The sequence below is a fragment of the Oncorhynchus clarkii genome, chromosome 17 (assembly GCF_045791955.1).
Source record: "Oncorhynchus clarkii lewisi isolate Uvic-CL-2024 chromosome 17, UVic_Ocla_1.0, whole genome shotgun sequence".
In the NCBI taxonomy this organism is placed as follows: Eukaryota; Metazoa; Chordata; class Actinopteri; order Salmoniformes; family Salmonidae; genus Oncorhynchus; species Oncorhynchus clarkii.
The window spans coordinates 53,411,780-53,435,604 of record NC_092163.1 but is presented as its reverse complement, the minus strand read 5'-3'; the positions used below and the strand labels follow the sequence as shown (position 1 = coordinate 53,435,604).

The 23,825-nt window shown below is 41.8% G+C and overlaps 2 protein-coding genes across 2 annotated transcripts; both read left to right on the top strand.

Moving 5' to 3' along the window:
- Nucleotides 1-2,564: 2,564 nt before the first annotated feature.
- LOC139371107 (striatin-interacting protein 1 homolog) lies at nt 2,565-18,182 on the top strand. The gene is made up of 21 exons (XM_071111183.1): nt 2,565-2,981; nt 8,944-9,013; nt 9,114-9,188; nt 9,282-9,416; nt 9,559-9,679; nt 9,812-9,880; nt 9,978-10,084; nt 10,172-10,299; nt 10,403-10,585; nt 10,702-10,922; nt 11,063-11,128; nt 11,260-11,323; nt 13,071-13,142; nt 13,257-13,331; nt 13,434-13,531; nt 13,619-13,745; nt 13,916-14,016; nt 14,100-14,166; nt 14,349-14,453; nt 14,567-14,771; nt 14,972-18,182. The coding sequence occupies exons 1-21, from the start codon at nt 2,883-2,885 to the stop codon at nt 15,217-15,219; spliced, it is 2,436 nt and encodes an 811-aa protein (XP_070967284.1). The 5' UTR covers nt 2,565-2,882; the 3' UTR covers nt 15,220-18,182.
- Nucleotide 18,183: 1 nt separating this feature from the next.
- On the top strand, nt 18,184-23,562 carry LOC139371108 (tripartite motif-containing protein 16-like protein). Its single transcript, XM_071111184.1, has 7 exons — nt 18,184-18,886; nt 19,085-19,180; nt 19,731-19,964; nt 21,609-21,768; nt 21,871-21,930; nt 22,069-22,122; nt 22,548-23,562. Exons 1-7 carry the CDS (start codon nt 18,350-18,352, stop codon nt 23,096-23,098), a joined length of 1,692 nt encoding a protein of 563 aa, XP_070967285.1. The 5' UTR covers nt 18,184-18,349; the 3' UTR covers nt 23,099-23,562.
- The last annotated feature ends 263 nt before the right edge of the window (nt 23,563-23,825 follow it).

Below are 23,825 nucleotides of genomic sequence, written 5' to 3'. Positions count from 1 at the left end.
TATGTAATTCTGTGTGATTAGTTAGGTATTTAGTAAATAAATAATTAAACCCAATTTTGTATTGCTGATTCAACTTGTTAGCCAGGGTTCGTGAAGATAACCAAGAATTTACAACTTTCAGATGAGACTGAATTAAGGTGACGATTAATATTGACTGCTATTGATGTAAAATATGACTAGGTCTTTAAGAGTTTATTCGGAAGATAACAGCTCTATAAATATTATTTTGTGGTGCCCCGACTATCTAGTTAATTACATTTACATGATTAGCTCAATCAGGTAATATTAATTACGGAGAAAGGATTTTATAGAATTGCATGTCATATCACTTAATCCGGCATAGCCAAAGACACGACAGGACTCATGAGTCTTCTCAAGTACCAGTACCCCCTGTGGACAGGCCCAGTGAACCAAGGGGTCCTAGTCAGTGAAAAATTTTAAATGAAGTGGAATGCATGCCAGGAAAGCCACTACACAACACTAAACAATACATTAATTGTACTATAACGGTGACAAACGGTGCCCCCAAACTGTTAGGGCCTACATAAAGCTGTCCTAACATCTTACCACTGCTACACCTGGCTATCAGTGGAGCCTTGTCTGGCAGCAAAACAGTTAATTCAGCCTCATTTACTGCTTTCTAAAAAAACATAGCTGATATGGCTGACTTGCTTTAACAAATGTGGTTTCTAATGACAATTGAGATGTACAAACTATGGCATAAAGACACGACAAGCGGATAAGAGGCAATCCAGTAATTTCGATTAAGACATTGAGCGAGCTAGGACGAACTTTAGTCAATATAACTATTTGTTTAGCAAATGTACAGCGACAGAATTCAGAACATGGGCCATTCTTACAGTGCTCTCCCTGTACACCAAGTTAGAACCATAGGATAAATAAAGGGGGCATACAAGCAGACAATGAAAGCTCTTACAATATTCAATGATTACATTTCTCTAAAACAGGTTATAGGCTACAGAAGAACAGTCAGAACAATAGGCGAAATTAAGAGGGGTAAATAGACCACATTTTTAGGGTGAGGAAAATGGGCTACTACACAACATACACTTAATATTACTTTCTTAGCTACAGTATACATTTCTCCCTGGCATATTACATCATTTATGAAGCAGCATACAATACATTTTTGGACTCATTGTTGTGCAGGAAGGCGGCGCGGCGGTCTTCCAAGTCAACAGTTGTTTTGACCTCGGCACAAATCTTGCTTCATTGACAGCATGGCCAATGTTGAATGTTTATCATTTTAAACTGGGAAAAGAGCCCCTTAAACCCAGATTTGGGAACACACAGCCACTCATTGATTCCATCGAAACCACTTGAGTGTAATGTTTATGTCCAATGGCCGATGAGCACCGATACGTTATCTATAATTTCTCTTGATGATGACTGCTAGCTAAGATTTTGAAGGTATGATGTTGACATGATCAGTCCAATCAAAGCTACTGTACATATAACGTGATTTGAAGTAATTTTATCTGTGGCCAATGACCTTGAGCCTTCTTGGATGGGCACTTCTATGGCAGCAGCCGTCTCCTCTTACACTTGGCAGTGACGTAGAGTTCCCATGAGTGACAGAACACTGGGCCAATCACGGCACAACGCTCTGTATTTTCTGCTGGCTGCCCCACCACCACAGAAAGCACTGAGCTAGTCTGAAACACCTGCATTTTGGAGCTGCCTTACTCAAGAAAACAAAAAAGAGACCATGTTTGTATGCAGGTTTATTAACTCAATTATATATTATTATTTTTTACATTGTTTGCAAACTGATATATGGCACGTATTAATGCCAAAATAACATGCAACTAGGCAATATATTATTTTGGGGGGCTAAAAATGTGTCTCTGCCTCACCTGCACTGAATGACGGGTCGCAAGAGGTCCTAGTACCGCTGGTTGGGAACCTCTGGGTTCGATGGTGGTGCGATTTATTCTTCTCGTTTTCCCTTTATTGGTGACAAATGTACAATTCACACTCTGACCTGTGAAAGACAGAAACACTAAAGAACGCGTCTAGTCTGCCGGAAAGCCATACGAAGAAGAAGAACTTTGTCAAAGACAGTATGAAGATACAGTAAATCTGCCCTTCCAATAGCAATCGCCAATCACGCTTGTAGAAGTTGTAGGCGATGTCATGGCGACGTTGGCTAGCTAAACTTATTATTATTTTAGTTTTGTTTGTTATTAACAACAAATCAATACAGAAAGTACATGAGGGAACACAAGTATATATAGATTATATACAATGGACAATTGAGCTAGGGGGTACAATATCACATTACACAAGGACCTTAAGGGACATACATACACTTATAATTCTAACAGCTTTTTTGTTAGTATTTAATTGTCTTAAAATATAGTTCAATTTATTTTTGTAGGGTAAGAAAATGTGTTTTTTTGTTTGCAAATTTTCATTTGTGAATATGAAATTTGGCCAAAATAATAATTAAATTAATTACATACAAATGTTTCAGCGTATTCCTATCGTAGGTAAAGAATCCAAGCAGTACATCTCTCCACAATCGTTGGCTAGCTAAACTCATGCGTAGAAACACAATGAAATGCTCAAGTGCAGGCCGTCAAATCAAAGCCACTCCTTCGATATAAAGTTGTTTTTGACGAAAATAAAACGTGTGAGTTTGTCACTTTCACGGGGTTGGAGTAATAAAATGTTCGACTACTTAGGACATTGTCTCGAATCTAGGTTGTGCCTTTAGATTTGGAAAAAAATAACAACTAAGGAAGAATGTTTCCTTCTCAAACCCCAATCACCAGTCTGGTCTGTTTCTAAAGCGTTCCTGGAAGTCTCGCGATGTTGCGCCTCTGGGTTTCGAAACTGATTTTGTTATTGAATCAGAGATGGACGTTGGTGGTGGATTGACTATCAACAAACAGAGGGCTATGTTACCCAACAAAAGTAGGGGTGAATTTGTCCGTAATCAGAGAAAAGACTCGGAGGTAAGGAAGAAAAGTGATGGTTTATTGAACGTACGTTCTGCATCGTGTTTGTGCTGTCAACAATCTTAGCTAGAACTAGCTAAGTTAGCAAATTTACTAGCCGATACCTGCTGCTAGCTAACGTTAATTTAATTATTGAGCCCCCAGTCCGTTTTTACCCATTACAACTGTTCTGAAGTATTACGACCTCTCTGTAACAAAAATACGATATTAGAATGGTTATCCCTGAATTTGAAACTGCCACTTGTCCAACGTTAACCAGCTAACGTTAGTTTACCGACTAGTAACTACAATAGCTAGTTAGGTGGCTAGTTTAATAATGGACGAAATGAGCCTAACGTTACTCCTTTATAATCCAAGGATTTAACACGTTCTATTTAAATTAGAATTATCTCTGGAAGCCAATACAGCAAAATAACATATGTGTGTCGAGTCTCACATAGCTAAATCCCTGCTCTCTACATAATCACATCAAAATAATTTCACAATTGCAAAATACACACTTACTGTAAAATTAAATGTTATTTGTCACATACACCGACTACAATTTGTGTAGACTTTACCGTGTACATGTACCGTGTACTTCCCAACAATGTAGATTTTTTTTAAATTAAAATGGTAACGCTGTGTGCCAGCCACCCTCTTGAATTTACTCATATTACACTACTAGAACATTGAGTAAACACGAGGAATAAAACAAAATACACACAAAAATGTAGCTATATACAGGGAGTACCAGTACCAGATTAATGTGCAGATGTACGAGGTACAGTGCTTTAGGCAAGTATTGAGGTCAAACACTTCAGTGAGCAGGCCTTTCTAATTGACCTGGCCCGGGTATCCTGGAAGGATATTGACCTCAACCTGTCAGTAGAGGATGTCTGGTTCTTTAAAAATGCTTTCCTCACCATCTTAAATAAGCATGCCCAATTTCAAAAAAAGGTAGAACTAAGAACAACTCCAGCTTTGACCTCCCTTGACCAGCACAAAAACATCCTGTGGCGTACTGCATTAGCATCGAATGGACCCTGTGATATGCAACTTTTCAGGGAAGTCAGGAGCCAATATACACAGTCAGTTAGGAAAGCAAAGGCTAGCATTTTCAAACAGAAATTTGCATCCTGTAGCACTAATTCCAAAAGGTTTTGGGACACTAAAGTCTATGGAGAATAAGAGCACCTCCTCCCAGCTGCCCACTTCACTGCGGCTAGGAAACACTGTCACCTCCGATAAATCTGCGATAATTGAGAATTTCAATAAGCATTTTTCTACGGCTGGTAATGCTTTCCACCTGGCTACCCCTACCCCTGGCCAACAGCTCTGCACCCCCCGCAGAAACTTGCTCAAGTCCCCCGCTTCACCCAAATCCAGATAGCTGATGTTCTGAAAGAGCAACAAAATCTTGACCCCTACAAATCAGCTACGCTAGACAATCTGGACCCTCTTTCTAAAATTATCTGCCAAAATTGTAGCAACCCCTATTACTAGCCTGTTCAACCTCTTTCTTATCATCTGAGATCCCTAAAGATTGGAAAGCTGCCGCGGTCATCCCCCTCTTCAAAGGGGGAGACACTAGACCCAAACTGCTACAGACCTATATTCATCCTGCCCTGCCTTTCTAAAGTCTGAAAGCCAAGTTAACAAACAGATCACCGACCATTTTGAATCCCACCGTACCTTCTCCACTACGCAATCTGGTTTCGAGCTGGTCATGGGTACACCTCAGCCACACTCAAGGTCCTAAACAATATCATAACCGTCATGGATAAAAGACAGTACTGTGCAGCCGTCTTCATCGGCCTGGCTAAGGCTTTCGACTCTGTCTATCACCAAATTCTTATCGGCGGACTCGATAGCATTGGTTTCTCAAATGACTGCCTCGCCTGGTTTACCAACTACTTCTCAGATAGAGTTCAGTGTGTTAAATCGTAGGGCCTGTTGTCCGGATCTCTGGCAGCCTCTATGGGGGTGCCACAGGGTTCAATTCTCGGGACGACTCTTTTCTCTGTATATACAGTGCCTTACGAAAGTATTCGGCCCCCTTGAACTTTGCGACCTTTTGCCACATTTCAGGCTTCAAACATAAAGATATAAAACTGTATTTTTTTGTGAAGAATCAACAACAAGTGGGACACAATCATGAAGTGGAACGACATTTATTGGATATTTCAAACTTTTTTAACAAATCAAAAACTGAAAAATTGGGCGTGCAAAATTATTCAGCCCCCTTACTTTGTAGCGCCACCTTTTGCTGCGATTACAGCTGTAAGTCGCTTGGGGTATGTCTCTATCAGTTTTGCACATCGAGAGACTGACATTTTTTCCCATTCCTCCTTGCAAAACAGCTCAGTGAGGTTGGATGGAGAGCATTTGTGAACAGCAGTTTTCAGTTCTTTCCACAGATTCTCGATTGGATTCAGGTCTGGACTTTGACTTGGCCATTCTAACACCTGGATATGTTTATTTTTGAACCATTCCATTGTAGATTTTGCTTTATGTTTTGGATCATTGTCTTGTCGGAAGACAAATCTCCGTCCCAGTCTCAGGTCTTTTGCAGACTCCATCAGGTTTTCTTCCAGAATGGTCCTGTATTTGGCTCCATCCATCTTCCCATCAATTTTAACCATCTTCCCTGTCCCTGTTGAGGAAAAGCAGGCCCAAACCATGATGCTGCCACCACCATGTTTGACAGTGGGGATGGTGTGTTCAGCTGTGTTGCTTTTACGCCAGACATAACGTTTTGCATTGTTGCCAAAAAGTTCAATTTTGGTTTCATCTGACCAGAGCACCTTCTTCCACATGTTTGGTGTGTCTCCCAGGTGGCTTGTGGCAAACTTTAAACAACGCTTTTTATGGATATCTTTAAGAAATGGCTTTCTTCTTGCCACTCTTCCATAAAGGCCAGATTTGTGCAATATACGACTGATTGTTGTCCTATGGACAGAGTCTCCCACCTCAGCTGTAGATCTCTGCAGTTCATCCAGAGTGATCATGGGCCTCTTGGCTGCATCTCTGATCAGTCTTCTCCTTGTATGAGCTGAAAGTTTAGAGGGACGGCCAGGTCTTGGTAGATTTGCAGTGGTCTGATACTCCTTCCATTTCAATATTATCGCTTGCACAGTGCTCCTTGGGATGTTTAAAGCTTGGGAAATCTTTTTGTATCCAAATCCGGCTTTAAACTTCTTCACAACAGTATCTCGGACCTGCCTGGTGTGGTCCTTGTTGTTCATGATGCTCTCTGCGCTTTTAACGGACCTCTGAGACTATCACAGTGCAGGTGCATTTATACGGAGACTTGATTACACACAGGTGGATTGTATTTATCATCATTAGTCATTTAGGTCAACATTGGAGAGATCCTCACTGAACTTCTGGAGAGAGTTTGCTGCACTGAAAGTAAAGGGGCTGAATAATTTTGCACGCCCAATTTTTCAGTTTTTGATTTGTTAAAAAAGTTTGAAATATCCAATAAATGTCGTTCCACTTCATGATTGTGTCCCACTTGTTGTTGATTCTTCACAAAAAAATACAGTTTTATATCTTTATGTTTGAAGCCTGAAATGTGGCAAAAGGTCGCAAAGTTCAAGGGGGCCGAATACTTTCGCAAGGCACTGTATATCAATGATGTCGCTCTTGCTGCTGGTGATTCTCTGATCCACCTCTACGCAGACAACACCATTTTGTATACATCTGGCCCTTCTTTGGACACTGTGTTAACAAACCTCCAAACGAGCTTCAATGTACAATACTTCTTCCGTGGCCTCCAACTGCTCTTAAATGCTAGTAAAACTAAATGCATGCTCTTCAACCGATCGCTGCCCTCCCGCCAAGCATCACTACTCTGGACGGTTCTGACTTAGAATATGTGGACAACTACAAATACCTAGGTGTCTGTTTAGACTGTAAACTCTCCTTCCATACTCACATTAAGCATCTCCAATCCAAAATTAAATCTAGAATCGGCTTCCTATTTCGCAACAAAGCCTCCTTCCCTCATGCTGCCAAACATACCCTCGTAAGACTGATTATTCTACTGATCCTTGACTTCGGCGATGTCATTTACAAAATAACCTCCAACACTCTACTCAGCAACTTGGATGTAGTCTATCACAGTGCCATCTGTTTTATCTACAATGCCCCATATACTACCCACCACTGCGACCTGTATGCTCTCGTTGGCTGGTCCTCGCTACGTATTCGTCGCCAAACCCACTGACTCCAGGTCATCTACAAGTCTGATCGGTAAAGCCCCGCCTTATGTCAGCTCACTGGTCACCATAGCAACACCCACCCGTAGCACGTGCTCCAACAGGTATATTTAACCGGTCATCCCCAAAGCCAACACCTCCTTTGGTCACCTTTCTTTAAAAAATCACTGAAGTTGGAGACCCTGTCAGAGCAGCTTACCGATCGATTTAGCTGTACACAGCCCATCTGTAAATAGCCCACCCAACTACCTCATCCCCATATTGTTTTTTGTTGCTCTTTTGCACCCCAGTATCTCTACTTGCACATTATCATCTGCACATCTATCACTCCAGTGTTAATGCTAAATTGTAATTATTTTGCCACTATGGCCTATTTATTGTGGTATCTCCCTAATCTTAATACATTTGCACACACTGTATATAGATTTTTCTATTGTGTTATTGGCTGTACGTTTGTTTATCCCATGTGTAACTGTGTTGTTTTTGTCGCACTGCTTTGCTTTATTTTGGCCAGGTCACAGTTGTAAATGAGAACTTGTTTCCAACTGGCCTACCTGGTTAAATAAAGTTGAAATAAAAATCACGTTACGTTACAGCCTTATTCTAAAATTGATTACGTTTATTTTTTTCCTCTTCAAATTACACACAATACCCCATAATGACAAAGCTAAAACAGGTTTTTAGAAGTGTTTGCACATTTATTAAAAATAAAATAACAAATACCTTATTTACGTAAGTATTCAGACCCTTTGCTATGAGTCTCAAAATTGAGCTCAGGTGCATCCTGTTTCCATTGATCACCCTTGAGATGTTTCTACAACTTGATTGTCCACTTGTGGTAAATTCAATTGATTGGACATGATTTGGAAAGGCACACACTGGTCTATTCCCACGGTTGGCAGTGCATGTCAGAGCAAAAACCAAGCCATGAGGTCAAAGGAATTGTCCTTAGAGCTCTGAGACAGGATTGTGTCAAGGCAAAGATCTGTAGAAAGGTACCAAAATGTTTTTGCAGCCTTGAAGGTCCCCAAAAACACTGTGGCCTCCATCATTCTTAATTGGAACAAGTTTGGGACCACCAACAATCTTCCTAGTGCTGGCCGCCCGGCCAAACTGAGCAATCGGGGGAGAAGGGCCTTTGTCAGGGAGGTGCCCAAGAACCCGATGATCACTCTGACAGAGCTCCAGGTTTTCTCTGTTTAGATGAGAGAACCTTCCAGAAGAACAACCACCTCTGCAGCACTCCATGAATCAGGCCTTTATGGTAGTGGCCAGACGGAAGGAAGCCACTCCTCAGTAAAAGGCAAGACACAAGATTCTCTAGTCTGATGAAACAAAGATTGAATTATTTGGCCTGAATGCCAAGTGTCACTTCTGGAGGAAACCTGGAACCATCCCTACGGTGAAGCATGGTGGTGGCAGCGTCAAGCTGTGGGGATGTTTTTCAGTGGCAGGGACTGGGAGACTAGTTAGGCTCGAGGGAAAGATGAACGGCGAAGTCAAAGGGATCTGCTAAGAAGAATGTGAGAAACTCCCCAAATACATGTGTGCTATACTCACTGCCAAATTTGCATCAACAAAGTACTGAGCCAAGGGTCTGAATACTTTTTTTTATATTTAATACATTTGCTAAAATTTCTATTAACCTGTTTTTGCTTTGTCATTATGTAGTATTGTGTGCAAATTGAGGAGAAAAAACCGAACAATTTAATCCTTTCAGAATGCACTGTATTTGTGTCTGTGCTCCAACACAGGGCTTCTCCGAGTCTCCAGACCTTGAGTTTGAGTATGCAGATACAGACAAGTGGTCTGCTGAACTGTCAGGTGAGGTATTACTGTACACTCCTTATTGCTTTAAATACTGACCTCTGTGACAGATTCTCTTGTGAATTTGGTACCAGCTATGCCTACATCTCTTCTCCAGAGCTATACAGTTACACTGAAGGACCAGAATTTCTTCTCAACAGAAAATGCTTTGAGGAGGAATTCCGAACTCATGGTATGCCCCTTTTCGACTTGAATGCATTGTCTTCCTCAAGTGTGGTTATACAGTACCTCTTACTGAGAGTGTTTTGTTCCTGCCCTGTCTCAGTGTCTGACAAGAAATGGACCGAGCTGGATGTGGCTCAACACAGAGCTCACGCCATGCGTCTACTTGACGGCCTGGAGGTGATCACCAGGGAGAAGAGGCTGAAGGTGTCCAGGGCAATCCTCTACATGGTTCAGGGTAAGTCCTCAGCAGGTTTAGTAGCCTGCTGTGACTAAAGAAGCCTGGGAAGAGACAGCTGTTTCCGTATGTTTTTATAGTGATGCAGTAAGCAAACAGTGTTTCAGCACTAAAGTCATGTTTCCCACCTGTGTCTCTACAGGGACATTTGCGGAGTGCAGCTCTGAGGCAGAAGTGCAGCACTGGATGAGGTATAACATCTTCCTGCTGCTGGATGTTGGCACCTTCACGGCCCTTGTGGAGCTGCTCAACATGGAGGTTGAGTAAGTTGGAACTACAAATCAGTGAGATGTCATTGTTTTTGGGAGGAGTTTCTTTGCTACACAAAATGTGGTCAAAATCAGGTTGCTGATTCTTTCTTTCCTCTTTTCAACCCCTCTCTCTCTCTCTCACAGTAACAGTGCTGCCTGTAGCAGTGCAGTCAGAAAGCCAGCAATCTCCTTGGCTGACAGCACAGACCTCAGGTAAGATTAGACACTGACTTTCCTGCAGCTCTATATAGTTAAACACCAGTGTATGGGAGTCCCCCTCTGATGCTGGGGTGTTTTTCTGGTTCCCCAGGGTGCTGCTTAACATCATGTATCTGATGGTGGTGACCATCCAGCAGGAGGACCCAGCCGACTCACCTGAGTGGAGGGCCACCAGGGAGACCTTTAAAACAGAGCTGGGTAGGAGTGTGTGTTTCTGTTAGATAGAAGGGTTTTGTCAAGGAGTAGTTTATAACTAGTCTTTTCTATTTCCCCTCTCTCTCCCAGGCTCTCCTCTGTACAACAACGAGCCCATCTCTGTCATGCTCTTTGGCATGGTGACGAAGTTCTGCAGTGGTCACGCCCCCCACTTCCCCATGAAGAAGGTTCTGATGCTGCTGTGGAAGAGCATACTGGTGAGAGAGAGATTTTATCATATTTTGTGGATTTTGGCTATTCTTAGCCAGGTACTTTTGGCTTGCATATCCAATTTACAACATGTCCTCTCCTCTGCCCCAGTTCACCCTCGGGGGGTTTGAGCAGCTCCAGAACATTAAGGTGCGTAAGCGGGAAGAGCTTCGCCTGCCCCCCCTCCCAGAGGACAGCATCCGGGTCATCAGGAGCATGAGGGCAGCCTCGCCCCCCGCATCTGCCTCTGACCTCATCGAACAGCAGCAGAAAAGGGCACGCCGTGAACACAAGGTAACCTCTACCACGTCTCAATGCGGCACACAAAAGTTACGCCTCCCCCTGTTTAACACTTGCTCAATGTACTATTGTGTAAGGCTTATTTGAAAAATACTCCTCCTCTCTTACAGTCCCTAATAAAACAGGACAACCTGGACGCCTTCAATGAGAAGGACCCCTACAAGTCAGATGAACCTCGTGAAGATGAGGACGACAACGATGACAATGACAACTCCATGGAGGCGGAGCCTTTTCCCATGGAACGGGATGAGGTCATGCCCCCACCCATCCTACACACCCCCTCAGAGAGGGTGAACTTCCCCAAGGGCCTGCCTTGGGCTCCCAAAGTCAGGTACAGTCCGGGGCTGAGTGAGACATCAGGGAGACATTTGCTACAGATTAGTGCTGTTTCTATAGATGTGCTTTGTTATTTTATGTGTCTTGTATAGTGTTCCTAAAGTTTGACTAGAGTTTTGTTTAATGCTTTTACAGGGAAAAGGACATAGAACATTTCCTGGAATCAAGTAGAAGCAAATTTATCGGCTATACGCTTGGAAAGTAAGTTCAGTTGGTGTCTTTTTTTCATTAATAGAGATTAAATCTTCTAGAGATTTAATCCATTTTAATGTTGTTTCTTTTCGAGGATCCTTGACCTAGATTTCATGGTTATTTCTGTATTTGTATTGCAGTGACACAGATACAGTTGTCGGCCTACCCAGACCCATCCATGAAAGCATCAGAACCTTGAAGCAGGTTATATTATACAGTACTCAACAAGTCTCAAACATTGTGAAACATGGATACATTTTCTAGATATTGCATAATATTGCTGCATTATGCCTGAAAGAGAGCCATTCTCCAATTGGGCTGGTCTCTGACGCACTATCACCTTTCCCAGTCAGATGGATAAGCAGTGGTGAAAGTACTCTATGTAAGATGGCCGACTATTACTAATGTGATAATTAGATTGGAAAGTCATAATTTAGGCTAATAATACAACTCAATCATTGTTTGCAAAAAATACTGTTCAATGCAGCACATTGAGGCTATAGGCCTCTTGTTGGCCTTTTCTAAACACATTTCATGCAATTCTACTATACTTTATATGAATGGAGACATTAGCAGAATTGTTCTTTAATACTACAAAAATTACACGGTATCCTACTCTGCTGACACTGACAAACAGATCAATGAAAACGTTGTTTCATCCATATAATCGGCCAATGATAAGGGGAGACACATAAAATATGATGTCCATCGAACCTGGAGGAGGAAATGATTGTCCAAAAACAAACAAAAGTGGCACTGACCCAATGATAAAGACAGTGAATATGCACACTCACTGGGGATATGGCCGATGTTCTCAGCTAGTGCCAATAAGATACGAGGCTACTTACTGGTCGCTCAATTAAGTTGAGAATTTTTAAACTAAAAGACAGATTGAAGTCTTTGTCATCTCTTTACAGCGATAGCTATTTGCTTCCCAAACGCTTTTTCCGCAATTGTATTTTTTAATGTTGCGATATGCTTGGCTAAATCTCTCTGCTTTTCACTGACAGTCGCAACTCAACAGTCATCTCTATTTGATACTTGTCTTCCGCGTTGCCCAAATTGCGGGCCTTCCGACTTCCGAATGTCTTTTGTAACATTTGAAAACTTTTTAAACAAGACTATAGTATTTTCATTAGTTTATCTCAGTGGTGGGGAGTTGGATGGTACAGTAACTGAAAAAGGTTGGGAACCACTGAGATAAACTAATGGAAATACAATAGTTGTATACTTAAAGAAAAAAAAAATTAAGACTCCAATCTGTGTTTTTTTAGTTATCAAAATGTTCAACTTAATTGTGAATTTTACCAGTAGGCCTATGGTCTCATGATTCTTCTAAAGTATTCCTAGTGGTCTTAGTACCCTTGTTTGGGACCACTGGTTTATCTTACTGTAGGCTATATGTAAAAACACAAATTCAAGTGTTCATTTTATTTGTGAATTGCGTTTGTTACAACTATGAAATAGAATGCATATATGTGTTGAAAAGCGCTAACAGCTTATTTTTATAACAACAAAATAAGAAAATCCTACCCCAACCATCAAGGTGCACGGTCTAATGGAAAGCATCAGTAGCCTAAACATCATTATAAGTGCTAAGTGTGCTTGATAAATAGTGAACATCATCACAAAAGCAATAACGGGGGGGAAACCGTTAAAGACATGCACTAAAACTGGTTATAAGTCCAGTTCTGTTTGTGAATTAAGATTTAAACAACTGTGTTATAGATTTATTTTAGGAAAAGTCAAGGACGGATGAGGCATGACTTAAAACATGTCAGAAATAAAATAATGAAAGTCATGAGCAGTCTAAATGACCGCTATAGCAATTCTATAGTGTTAACCCCCAGTCTCTCTGGCAGCATCGGGGGATGGGTGGAGTGAGCTGTGATAAGAGCACCACTGGCAGTGGGAATTCTTTACAATGACAGTTGTTTCTATTTCCTTGCAGCATAAGTACATCTCTATAGCTGAGATTCAGATTGCCAAGGAGGATGAGTTTCAGAAAACTCCACTGTCAGGGGTGAGTGCCATTGCATATCACTGACATGTATGTTGGAATATCACTGTCCTAGAGAAAGGGCGATGTGTTTAATTTAAAAAAACATTATTTTGCATGTTTTGTGTTTGTTTATAGGGGGAAGAGGATGTGGAGATGTGCTCCACTGAGCTGCTATACCAGGGCATTCTTCCCAGCTTGCCTCAGTACATGGTGAGTGTTCTGCTCCTCTTGTATACTGAATCTAGGTCTCCAGTGCATTTCTATGACCTCTAACCCTTGGCAGAATTGACCTGTGACTCTTCTCCCTCTCAGATTGCCCTGCTGAAGATCCTGCTAGCTGCTGCCCCCACCTCCAAGGCCAAGACAGACTCCATCAACATCCTGGCAGATGTGCTGCCTGAAGAGATGCCGTGAGTCAACTGTTTGATTTGAAAGGGGGCTGTATTCTGTTGAGTTCCAACTGAAAGGGTTTTATTATTTGAATACTGTATCTGCAGGACCACGGTGCTCCAGAGCATGAAGCTTGGTGTGGATGTTAACCGCCACAAGGAGATCATTGTTAAGGCCATCTCTGCCATCCTGCTGCTGCTTCTCAAACACTTCAAACTCAATCACGTCTACCAGGTACTGGCAACCGACACTCAACCACTACCACCACATACAGGCAAACTCTCAAAACCCTGAATTAGCCTCATCTACCAAGTATTAGGAGTGGTAATTTCTCACAAGCACCATACACTTGTGAGTGGCCTTCCCTTACCCTTCTGTTTCTTTTTATTCATTTATTTTGACAGTTTGAGTACATGGCTCAGCACCTGGTGTTTGCCAACTGTATTCCTCTCATTCTCAAGTTCTTCAACCAGAACATAATTTCTTACATCACAGCCAAGAACAGGTACGTTGGGGAATTTGAGCCATTCCAAGATTCTGATTATCTGAGACCCTTTTAGTAATCACCTCTCATTCTCTTTCCTGCAGTATTTCTGTGCTGGACTTCCCTTACTGTGTGGTGCATGAGCTCCCTGAACTTACTGCAGAGAGTTTGGTAAGTTTCACACTCCATCCTTCACAGAAATAAAATACTGATTGTAATATCTGAACTCAAACGCCTGGGCAATGTTTTTGTAGAAGGGGGACACACCATTGTACCTAATGGAAATGTTACAGCAGTCAAAGGTTGGAGGTGAGGTGTTGTTACCCAATGGTTGGTTTGTCTGTGTTCTACAGGAGGCTGGCGACAACAACCAGTTCTGCTGGAGGAACCTGTTCTCCTGTATCAACCTGTTGAGGATCCTCAACAAGCTGACCAAGTGGAAGCACTCCAGAACCATGGTGAGGGCGAGACCCACCCAACCAAAACAATACAGTTACTCTTATTCACTAGGACAGACATCAATCTGGGATTATTTTAGATCATAATTGCATACCTTGCACTTCTCTGTCAGATGCTGGTGGTGTTCAAATCTGCTCCCATATTGAAGAGGGCGTTGAAGGTTAAACAGGCCATGATGCAGCTGTACGTCCTCAAGCTGCTCAAAGTGCAAACCAAGTACCTGGGCCGCCAGTGGAGGAAGAGCAACATGAAGACCATGTCTGCCATATACCAGAAGGTCCGCCATCGCCTCAATGACGACTGGGCCTACGGTAACGGTGAGTCACTGTCAACACCAAAATCAACCCACAAAGTGTCCATTGTGTTTTTCAGTCAGTGATTGATATGATGATTGATAGCCTCATATTTCCCCACAGTGACTGTGAACTGTTAAGTGTAAGCACCCTATGTAGCTTGGGGTATGTCAAGTTTTAAAGAGAACCCCAAGTAATGAGCTTCTATGTTTCTTTGATGGCAGACCTGGATGCGCGACCCTGGGACTTCCAGGCAGAGGAGTGTGCTCTGCGCGCCAACATTGAGCGCTTCAACAGCCGCCGCTACGACAACAACCAGAGGAACCCTGACTTCCTGCCCGTGGACAACTGCCTGCAGAGCGTTCTTGGACAGCGCGTCGACCTGCCGGAGGATTTCCAGATGAACTATGACCTCTGGCTGGAGCGAGAAGTCTTCTCCAAGCCCATATCCTGGGAGGAGCTTCTGCAATGATAACAGGGCTGGGTGGTGGGAGGTGGTCCTATAGGAAGGTTTTCTGAACACACCTCCCCAAGGTGGCAACACTAGTCTACATCTCCACATCGTTTAGTGCTGAAAAAGCATACGTGTTACAGCATTCATAGAGCACTGCATTTGTTTCTGAAAATTACGCAGACAAGAGTCCCCATAACAAACATGATTCTTATGATGTCACCTCATGCAGAGTAAATAACAGTCAGTAAGGGATATTCAAGAGTTAGAGGGTCAACGGCTAAGTCACTAAAAGTGGACCTTGCGCATTAGCATTACCCCTTCACAGTTGGATCAATCATTTATAATATCTGAATCCAGGCACTAGACAACTCATAAAAAAAATAAAAATGCAAATGGGGGGTGCTTATATTTGTCCTGTTTCACACATGTACAAGTGTGTAACCTGTACAAGCGTGTGGTGAAATGGAAATGTGTTTTTTTGCATATCCCATTTGGAGAGTGGTGTCACGCACGGCCAAGGTGAACCAGGTCTTGATTTACCCCATGTAGAGCCTTTTCTAGTTTTCAACTGGACCTTTACAGAGTGATATAGGTTTTATCAGCCTTGTCCAACCTCCATGGTTGGGGATGTAACCCTTTCTATTCTGTTACTTACACACAACTCCACACATCCAACCTGCCATGATGCCACTCTCCTGGCTGTCGGAGCAGTACTCTGCCCTTCAAGCACTATAGTACACTATTATAACCCTTAGGAAGTACAAAATAAAGTGTTTGTGTGTGTGGAAGAGAGATTGTGAGGGAAGGGTTGCTTGAGTGTGTGTGTGTGTGTACAGTATGTCTTATGGTTACTGATATAACCCCCTGTTGACCAGGCTTTTGATGTTCCATTAGTACTCTTCTCACTGAGTGACTGTTGGCTTGTATGAATCACACACCTCTATCAACCATGGTGGAGACAATTTAGATTGGTATTAAGATGTTTTAATGGAATTTACAGCCTAATGTTTTAACCTAAAGCAACAGGAACACATGCTGGCCACTACACAACCGTATTGGCTGAGAACTTGGGAAACAAATCTTAATTTTGTGTGTGTGCGCATGTGTGTGTGCACAGTATGTTTGAGAGAGTGAGGCAAGAAAGTGGTTCTCACTCACTCTTCACTAGCTCATGTTTTTTTTTTTACTCAAGGGAACAATTATGCCCACCTGCTAATTCCTCAGTTCTAAGATAATTGTATAGTTGTGTTGTGCTTATACTAATTTACCACCGCTATTACTTTTTTTTGTGTTAGGTTTTATTTATTTGCACCAAAGATGAAACAGTACAGATAAAACAAAGAATGGTAGAAACTGTGTGCAGGTGAGGTTGGAAGCCCAAAAGGGCTTTTATGAAAAATATAGTATGTTCCATCAGTTAAACAAAGGATATTAATTATAATTGAACATGACATACTCATTATACAAGACTATGTGTGTGTGTGCATCTGTGTGAGAGTTAGACATGGAGGGGATTATTGGGTAGTTTGGTTCATCAGGCGGACCCCAGTCTTCTTCGCTTGAACTTATTGATGGATGATGAGGTTTGGCAATGTGAACATAAGAATTCCAGAGTATGGTACCTCTGTATCTGATAGAGAATTCTCTATGTGAGGCAGTGGGGAGGGTGAAGGTTATCGCAGTGTCTTGTGTTATGTAGATGGATTTCAGAATTTCCAGGGAGAATCCGTTAACGGGTTTAGGTAAACTGTCTGGGAGGTAGATGAAGTGCATAATTGGCGTACCTTAATGTTGTAAATAGACAAGATATTGAGTTTCTTAAACAAAGGTGCAGATGGAGCCAGGTAATTAGAGGAGGTGGCCAGTCTTGCAAATTTATTTTATATGATGAGTAATTTCTGTAGGTACGAGGCATATGTATCGGCCCAGAAGTTTTTACCGTAATGAGATATGGGTCAATTAAGCTATAGTATAGAGTTAGGAAGCAAGCCTGATGAACCAAACTATGTTTTTTTTTCAACATTCCCTTATACACCAATTTTTCTACGATTTCTGAAAAACATAGTAGTACAGATATTGGGTGATGAATTGTAAAAGATCTTGGATCCCCAGATTTTATAGAGGGGGGATAACTTTGGCAATTACATTTTTTTTTAGGAACAATACCAGTTTGCATTGATTTGGTGAAGATCTACCTTAGAGGCTCAGTAATCAAGGAAGACACTGATTTCACCAGAGGCACCAATCTCATGACCTGCTGCTGATATCTTTGTTACCAATTACCTCCATTACAGCAGAAGGATCAAACTGGAGCATAGAAGGGAAATGCCACTTCATGTAATCTAAGTGGTTTTCTAAATTGTATTTGACAGAGAGGAACCCACATTCACAAAAACATTAAATTCACATGAAATAACATCAGAATCACTCTAGGTATTATTTCCAACAATAAATTGAGATGGAATAGTTCTAGATGCCATTTTCTTATTCAATAGTTGATTGATTTTCCAAGTTGACTTTATTTTATTTAAGTATTCTTGTACTTTTTGTAATTTGCAGAATTTAGGGGAGAGGGATTTGTGAGAAACCTTTTTATACAACTTATTTTTAACTGAAGATGTTTTGAGACCGTTTGTAAACAAAGGTTTCCAGAACCCTTCTGCTGCTCTCTTACGTGGTTTAACTAAGGTAGTGAATTACAGAATTAAAAGATTTGAGAGAAGTCTGGCAAGCAGACTCCACATCAGCCTGATTTATTATAATGGTTATTGAAGAGAGAATCTAAAATGGAGAAATGTAATTATGACATTGTATGACGTTAGGATGTTGGAAAAACCCTTATTTATCATGTCAATATGTTTAGCATTGTATGACTTTATACATACTGTATATATTACTATTTTTTTGCTTTATTTATACCCAGTGATAACAGAATAAGACTAAGCTTTTTGTCAATAAACCTTGATTTACTTGCTCTTTCAGTACTCTCTTGAAGGTTTTGAAATCCTCCCCTTTGGCTTCAGTCCAGACTCACCACTCCCTCTCAGCTCTCAAACATACCATGAAACCACAAGGCGTGCCTTTCACAGAATCGAAACTGTTCTCTTCCTGGCGGAAAAGAAAGACCAACATGTTATAGTTCTCAGATATGGCTGTGTCTCGCGTATCTGTCAGGAAGGACCACCTCAGCTGTCCACTCTGCCAGGAGGTGCTCAGTAATCCAGCTGCTATTCCCTGTGGACACAGTTTCTGCATGATCTGTATCCAGGACTTCTGGGACAATGAAGAAAAGGGTGATCGTTTCTGCAGCTGCCCTGAATGCCAAGACTCCTTTCAGCCGAGGCCTATCCTGATCAAGAACATTGTTCTGGCTGAAATGGTGGAAGGAATGAAGAAGTCCAAGTGTGGAAATAATGTGGGTGCTGGAGGTAAGCGCAGAGCTGTTGAAGACGGTCAGGAGGCAGGCCCTTCGCCCAGTCATGCTTTGGGTTGGGCCAGACCCACGAAGATACCCAAAACCACTAGAGTCTCAGAGGTACCGAAGAGCAGAGTATGTCCTATACATGGCAGACTGCTGGAGATTTACTGCTGTGATGATGATCAATGCATCTGCCCTCTATGCGCCCTGGTTGAGCATAAAGCACATAACAACTTGTTGGCAAAAGAGGGACGGAAAAGGAAACAGGTACTGACCTTTATCTCAAAGCTGGCGCTTCGAGTATCCCAAAGGTTATGTGTATAATTCTCAGTTGATCCCTTAGTGATTCAATTCAAATAAGTACGTAAATAACACTTCATTACCGTGTGCATTCCAAGATTTATGAGGTTATTATTGGTTTGACCTTGTAAATATTTAATCTGCAGATAAATTTGCCCTCCACAGGAACAGCTCCAGGACATTAAGAAGGAATCCAAGCAGAGGATCAAAATGAGGGAACAGGAGCAGAAGGACCTAAGAGAGAACATAAAGAGGGTTAAGGTGGGTATACAGTAGATCTGACAAGGAAGTGAATATAGTTATTTACAATGCTCTCTGGACAAACCCAACTATAATAGTAACATAGCAGCAAGGCCACAATCTCCTTCCTAACTCATGGGTGTGTACTGCCCCAGGTGGCCCACACTGACAGATTTTAATGCCCAATGTGTTTCAAAATTCTAAAGGCACATTTGAGCTACAGTGTCTTTTGATGCAGGTGTATGGTAACAATTGAATAACATGAGAGAAAAAAAGGAGAATTCTGCATGCTGCTCTTGCTAGTGTCACTGCTCTTTATTAAGCTTTAAGCATCGGCCTGCAAGGCCTTCGTCAGACATTGCTCCACCTACATCCATTCAATGCACTGAAAGGGGTTGGAGTAATGTCAACATAAGGGTGCACATTAAAAACCCTCCCAAAAGCTCTGACGAAGGCCTTGAGGCTGATATGTAATGCCAATGTGTTAACTTTATATGGCCTATTTAAAAACGTCCTGAAATTAAAAACAAACGTAAATCATTAAGTCTGTCCCTGACTGTATGTGTAACAGGAAGGTGGTAGGGCTGCTGAGGAGCACTGCGAGGGCGTCCTCTCTGGGCTGATCGACTCCCTCCAGAGGCACTACTCCACAGTGAGAGAGTTGATCTTGGCCCACGAGACAGCTGCAGTGGCTCAGGCTGAGAGCTCCCTGTGCAGCATGGAGAAAGACATGGCTGCCCTGAAGAGGAGAGATGCTGAGCTGGGGCAGCTCTCACAGACAGATGATGATATCCACTTCCTCCAGGTATGGTTAGTTGTATCACAGGCAGTGGTGTGTATTCATGGATGCCAAGGTAAGCCAGGCTTCCTAAAAGAAATTGACCAATAAAAAACATAAATTATTTTATCTTTCATCTCAGTGTTTCATAATGTTCCTTCAATTCGCCAGAGGCTGAATGTATCTCACAGGAGAAAGCATCCGAGCGAGCGAAACAGCGCCCCTCTGTGTCTTTATCTGATCCTACTACCTGACGCTATCTGGTCCAATAGCCAATCAGCACTGAGCTCAACTGTGAATGGTCCTGGCACACACAAAAAAAAGTGTCACGGGAACCTAGCTAGCTATCGAAAATTGATTGGCCCTTTCCTAAATTAGCCATTTATGGAGATAGGGATTTGGACTTGTAGTTTTACTTAATTCTCCCTACTGGCCAATGATAATAACATCCAACCATTCATGAATGAATGTTGTGCCCCTGGCCTGAGAGGATGGAAGTTCAATATGTAGCTTCATGTGGAAGGCTAAGATTATAGCTAACGTTGCCCATGAATGGAAGTTAGGCTAGCAAGCAAACGTTTTAGCCAGGTAGCCTAGGACAACAAAAAATAAAAGCGTTTATTGTATGCCAGAATGACCGTTTCATCAACATGAAAGAGAGGAGGATGGCATTGGCTTTTCTCTACAAGTAGGCTGAGTCAACATGTTTTTCTACTTACACGAAGGTGCACACACACACACAGAAATAAGAACCATGGACAGCCACATCGTATGTAGCTTGATTGGACTAAATTATTTTTGGTATATTTTAGTTGTCACTATTAGACTAAGCAAAGTTGATTTGATTATGTTGAAATGGCGCTGGAACAGTGGAGGCTCCTGTTTTCTGTGTGACTTGCGGTAACTCTGTGGTTCTAAATCAATAGTTATTTAATGGTCCGAAAATTTCGGAAACATTAACTTGCTTGACCATGCTGTAGGTCAAGTAACTTTCTTACATGCGATATGCTTTGTGGACGTCACTGGACAGATGTTGCTCTCCAATTTTGTGATAAAACAAAGGTGTGGTTGAATTTATTCTGCTACTGTCTTCTTATTGTCTCTGCTTTTTTATTATATATATATATTTTGAATTACCTTTATTTAACTAGGCAAGTCAGTTAAGAACAAATTCTTATTTACAATGACGGCCTACACCTGCCAAAAACCGGACGACGCTGGGCCAATTGTGCGCCGCCCTATGGGACTCCCAATCAATGCCGGTTGCGATACAACCTGGATTCGAACCAGGGTGTCTGTAGTGTCGCCTCAAGCAATGAGATGCAGTGCCTGAGATCGCTGAGCCACTTTGGAGCCCTTTTAGGCCTATACAGTATATCACGGTTGCAAGGCATATGAATTAACAAGTTATAGAGCAAACAACACAATTATCACAACACATAGGTTGCAATATGGCTCGTTTTGTTTTGGAGGGGGGGGGGGGGGCATGGCTTCCCCAGTGATTTTACCCACACACTGCTACTGATCACATGCTGTAGTAGATAGATGTAGGATCTGGTTCTGAGGTTCACAAGTGTGTGCATGATGACATGGTGAATTTTCACAACTAATAATGATAACTCTATCATTTTCAAGTCTCTCTCTCTATCTCCCTCTCTATCATGAAAAAAGAGATTGCCCTCTCTCTCTAACCTCCCAGAACCCCCTGACTTGTCCAGTGTCTCGACGGATCCACACCTCCCCTTTGAGGCCATAAGGAGTGCTGTCTCAGAGTTTGGGAATCGACTGGAGGCTTTCGCTGAGGAGGAAATCAGTACAGTGTCTCAAACTGGTCAGTTGAGGGGAGGTATACCGCAGACAGACGTACACATAGGCAGACAGACAGACCAATATACAATACATTTATAAAGGATTTTATGATCTGTCTCAACAGTGGCTGGAAATGGAGGTTCCCAGTTTCCAGACCATAGAGTCATACCTGAGCAGCTTCCAGGTGAATCTTATCCTTCTTTTTGTGTGTTATCCCAAGTGTTTCAGAAAATCAGTCACATTTTACTTGACCCTTAGTAATGAGAGTTTTAAATTAACAAGAACTTTAACCACAACTGAGCCTTTCTCCTGACCTACACAGTTATCAGTGCTGCACAGACCCCAGAGCCTACGACCAGAACAGAATTTCTACAGTGTGAGTCCTATGTTCTTTGTGTAACACATCGAATCTTCACTCAACCTTTACAACAGAAACATAGTAATAAAGAGATTTATTTTTAAATGATTCTGAACCAACCTCATGATAATGCTGTTTGAACATGATCATGTAGAGTTCAAAAAGTACTCGCACTCAAAACCATGAGAGGAATAATATCCCAAGGAGACCGAGATGCAAAAATAATATAATTAATTTAGACCATGTTCAAAAGAATACAAAAAGTGAAAGTGTAAGGTGCTAATACATATTTTTTTTAAAGAAACCGAGCATACATTTCGGCCTTATGCCTTCATCAAGGACTAAACGTATGCTTTTCATTCTAGCCTGAGCGCTAACCCTCATACTGGCTTTCTATGAACATGGTCATGAACTTCATTTTACCATCGTCTTTGATCCTTCAGATGCTTGTGAGCTTACCTTGGACCCTAACACTGCCCACAAGGACCTCTCCCTCTCAGAGGACGGCAGAATGGTGAGGTGGGATGCTAAAAAGCAGAAGGAACCGGTCCAACCTCACTCTGAGAGGTTTAACTACCGTCGCCAGGTGCTGTGCAAGAAGGGGCTTGAAGCTGAGCGCTGCTACTGGGAGGTGGAAGTGGTGGGAAACAAGGCTGAGATTGCCCTGGCCTATTGGGGCATAGACAGAAAATCAGTCTCTAAGAGATCCGCTTTTGGGGCCAGTGACCAATCCTGGAGCCTTGACCGTTCTAAAGGCTATTCTGTGTGCCACAACAGTGAAGGTGTTGCACTCTGTGCAACCCCCAGCCAGTGCAGATTAGGGGTTTACCTGCAATTTAAGGAGGGCACCATAACATTTTATGAAGTCTCAGATAAGATGGAGTTACTCTACAGAACCAAGAAGTTCACATTCACTGAACCCCTCTACCCAGGGTTCTGGCTTGGGGAGGAGAGTTGCATCACACTATGTAATCTGAGGCATGAAAGATTCTAGCCATGAGAGTAAAACTAGGACATAGAGATCGGGTTGCAAAAATCTGGTAACTTTCCCCAAATTCCCTGTTTGCTAGAAATCCAGGTTGGATAATTCCCAGAATCAGGAGGGAATAAGCAGGAAATCCACAATCCTCCAAACAGGATTTCTGGGAATCTTGGGAAAGTTACCAGATTTTTGCAACCCTATATAGAAAATAATACACTAGAAAGTGTAGACTGTGGATAGAAGTTCAAAATAAAGTTATATACATGGTATACATCCTGGATAACAGTTTAAAGGCTTTAGAATGCTGTTAGGTTTTGGGGGATCATATCTTGGTTTTATTAGCTTGTAAACCTCTAAAATCATCTTGTACCCTCTTTACATTTGTAATATCGACGTATTTGTAATATCTACTGAAACATTTTTACATTTTTCATACAATTTTTATAAAAATAAAATCGCGCAAATTAAGTGCTAAAGTGTTCTATTTATAAATATAAAGTTCTATTTCACACTAGTGTCATGTCCCTTATACAACAGGATGACATGAGAGGATGGGGTCATTAGTCCAGTAGTTACTGCTTTACACTTGCACTTTTCAAAGATTTAAAGTTTAGTCAATGTTAAAGATCAAGGAACTTGAAAAGTTTTTTCAACCATTTGTAATTTAATTTAAATATTAATGTTCCTATTATTATATACTGTTAATGCTTAAAGTGAAGGTGGAAGTGACAGGGGTTAT

Excerpts from the sequence above, each read along its gene's own strand:
- LOC139371107 (XM_071111183.1), top strand. The coding sequence starts at position 2,883 with ATGGACGTTGGTGGTGGATTGACTATCAACAAACAGAGGGCTATGTTA. Across the intron at positions 10,300-10,402 it reads TGCTGTGGAAGAGCATACTG|TTCACCCTCGGGGGGTTTGA; the intron begins GTGAGAGAGAGA and ends CCTCTGCCCCAG. Across the intron at positions 10,923-11,062 it reads CCTTGGGCTCCCAAAGTCAG|GGAAAAGGACATAGAACATT; the intron begins GTACAGTCCGGG and ends ATGCTTTTACAG.
- LOC139371108 (XM_071111184.1), top strand. The coding sequence starts at position 18,350 with ATGGCTGTGTCTCGCGTATCTGTCAGGAAGGACCACCTCAGCTGTCCA. Across the intron at positions 21,769-21,870 it reads CAGTACAGTGTCTCAAACTG|TGGCTGGAAATGGAGGTTCC; the intron begins GTCAGTTGAGGG and ends CTGTCTCAACAG. Across the intron at positions 22,123-22,547 it reads CAGAACAGAATTTCTACAGT|ATGCTTGTGAGCTTACCTTG; the intron begins GTGAGTCCTATG and ends TTGATCCTTCAG.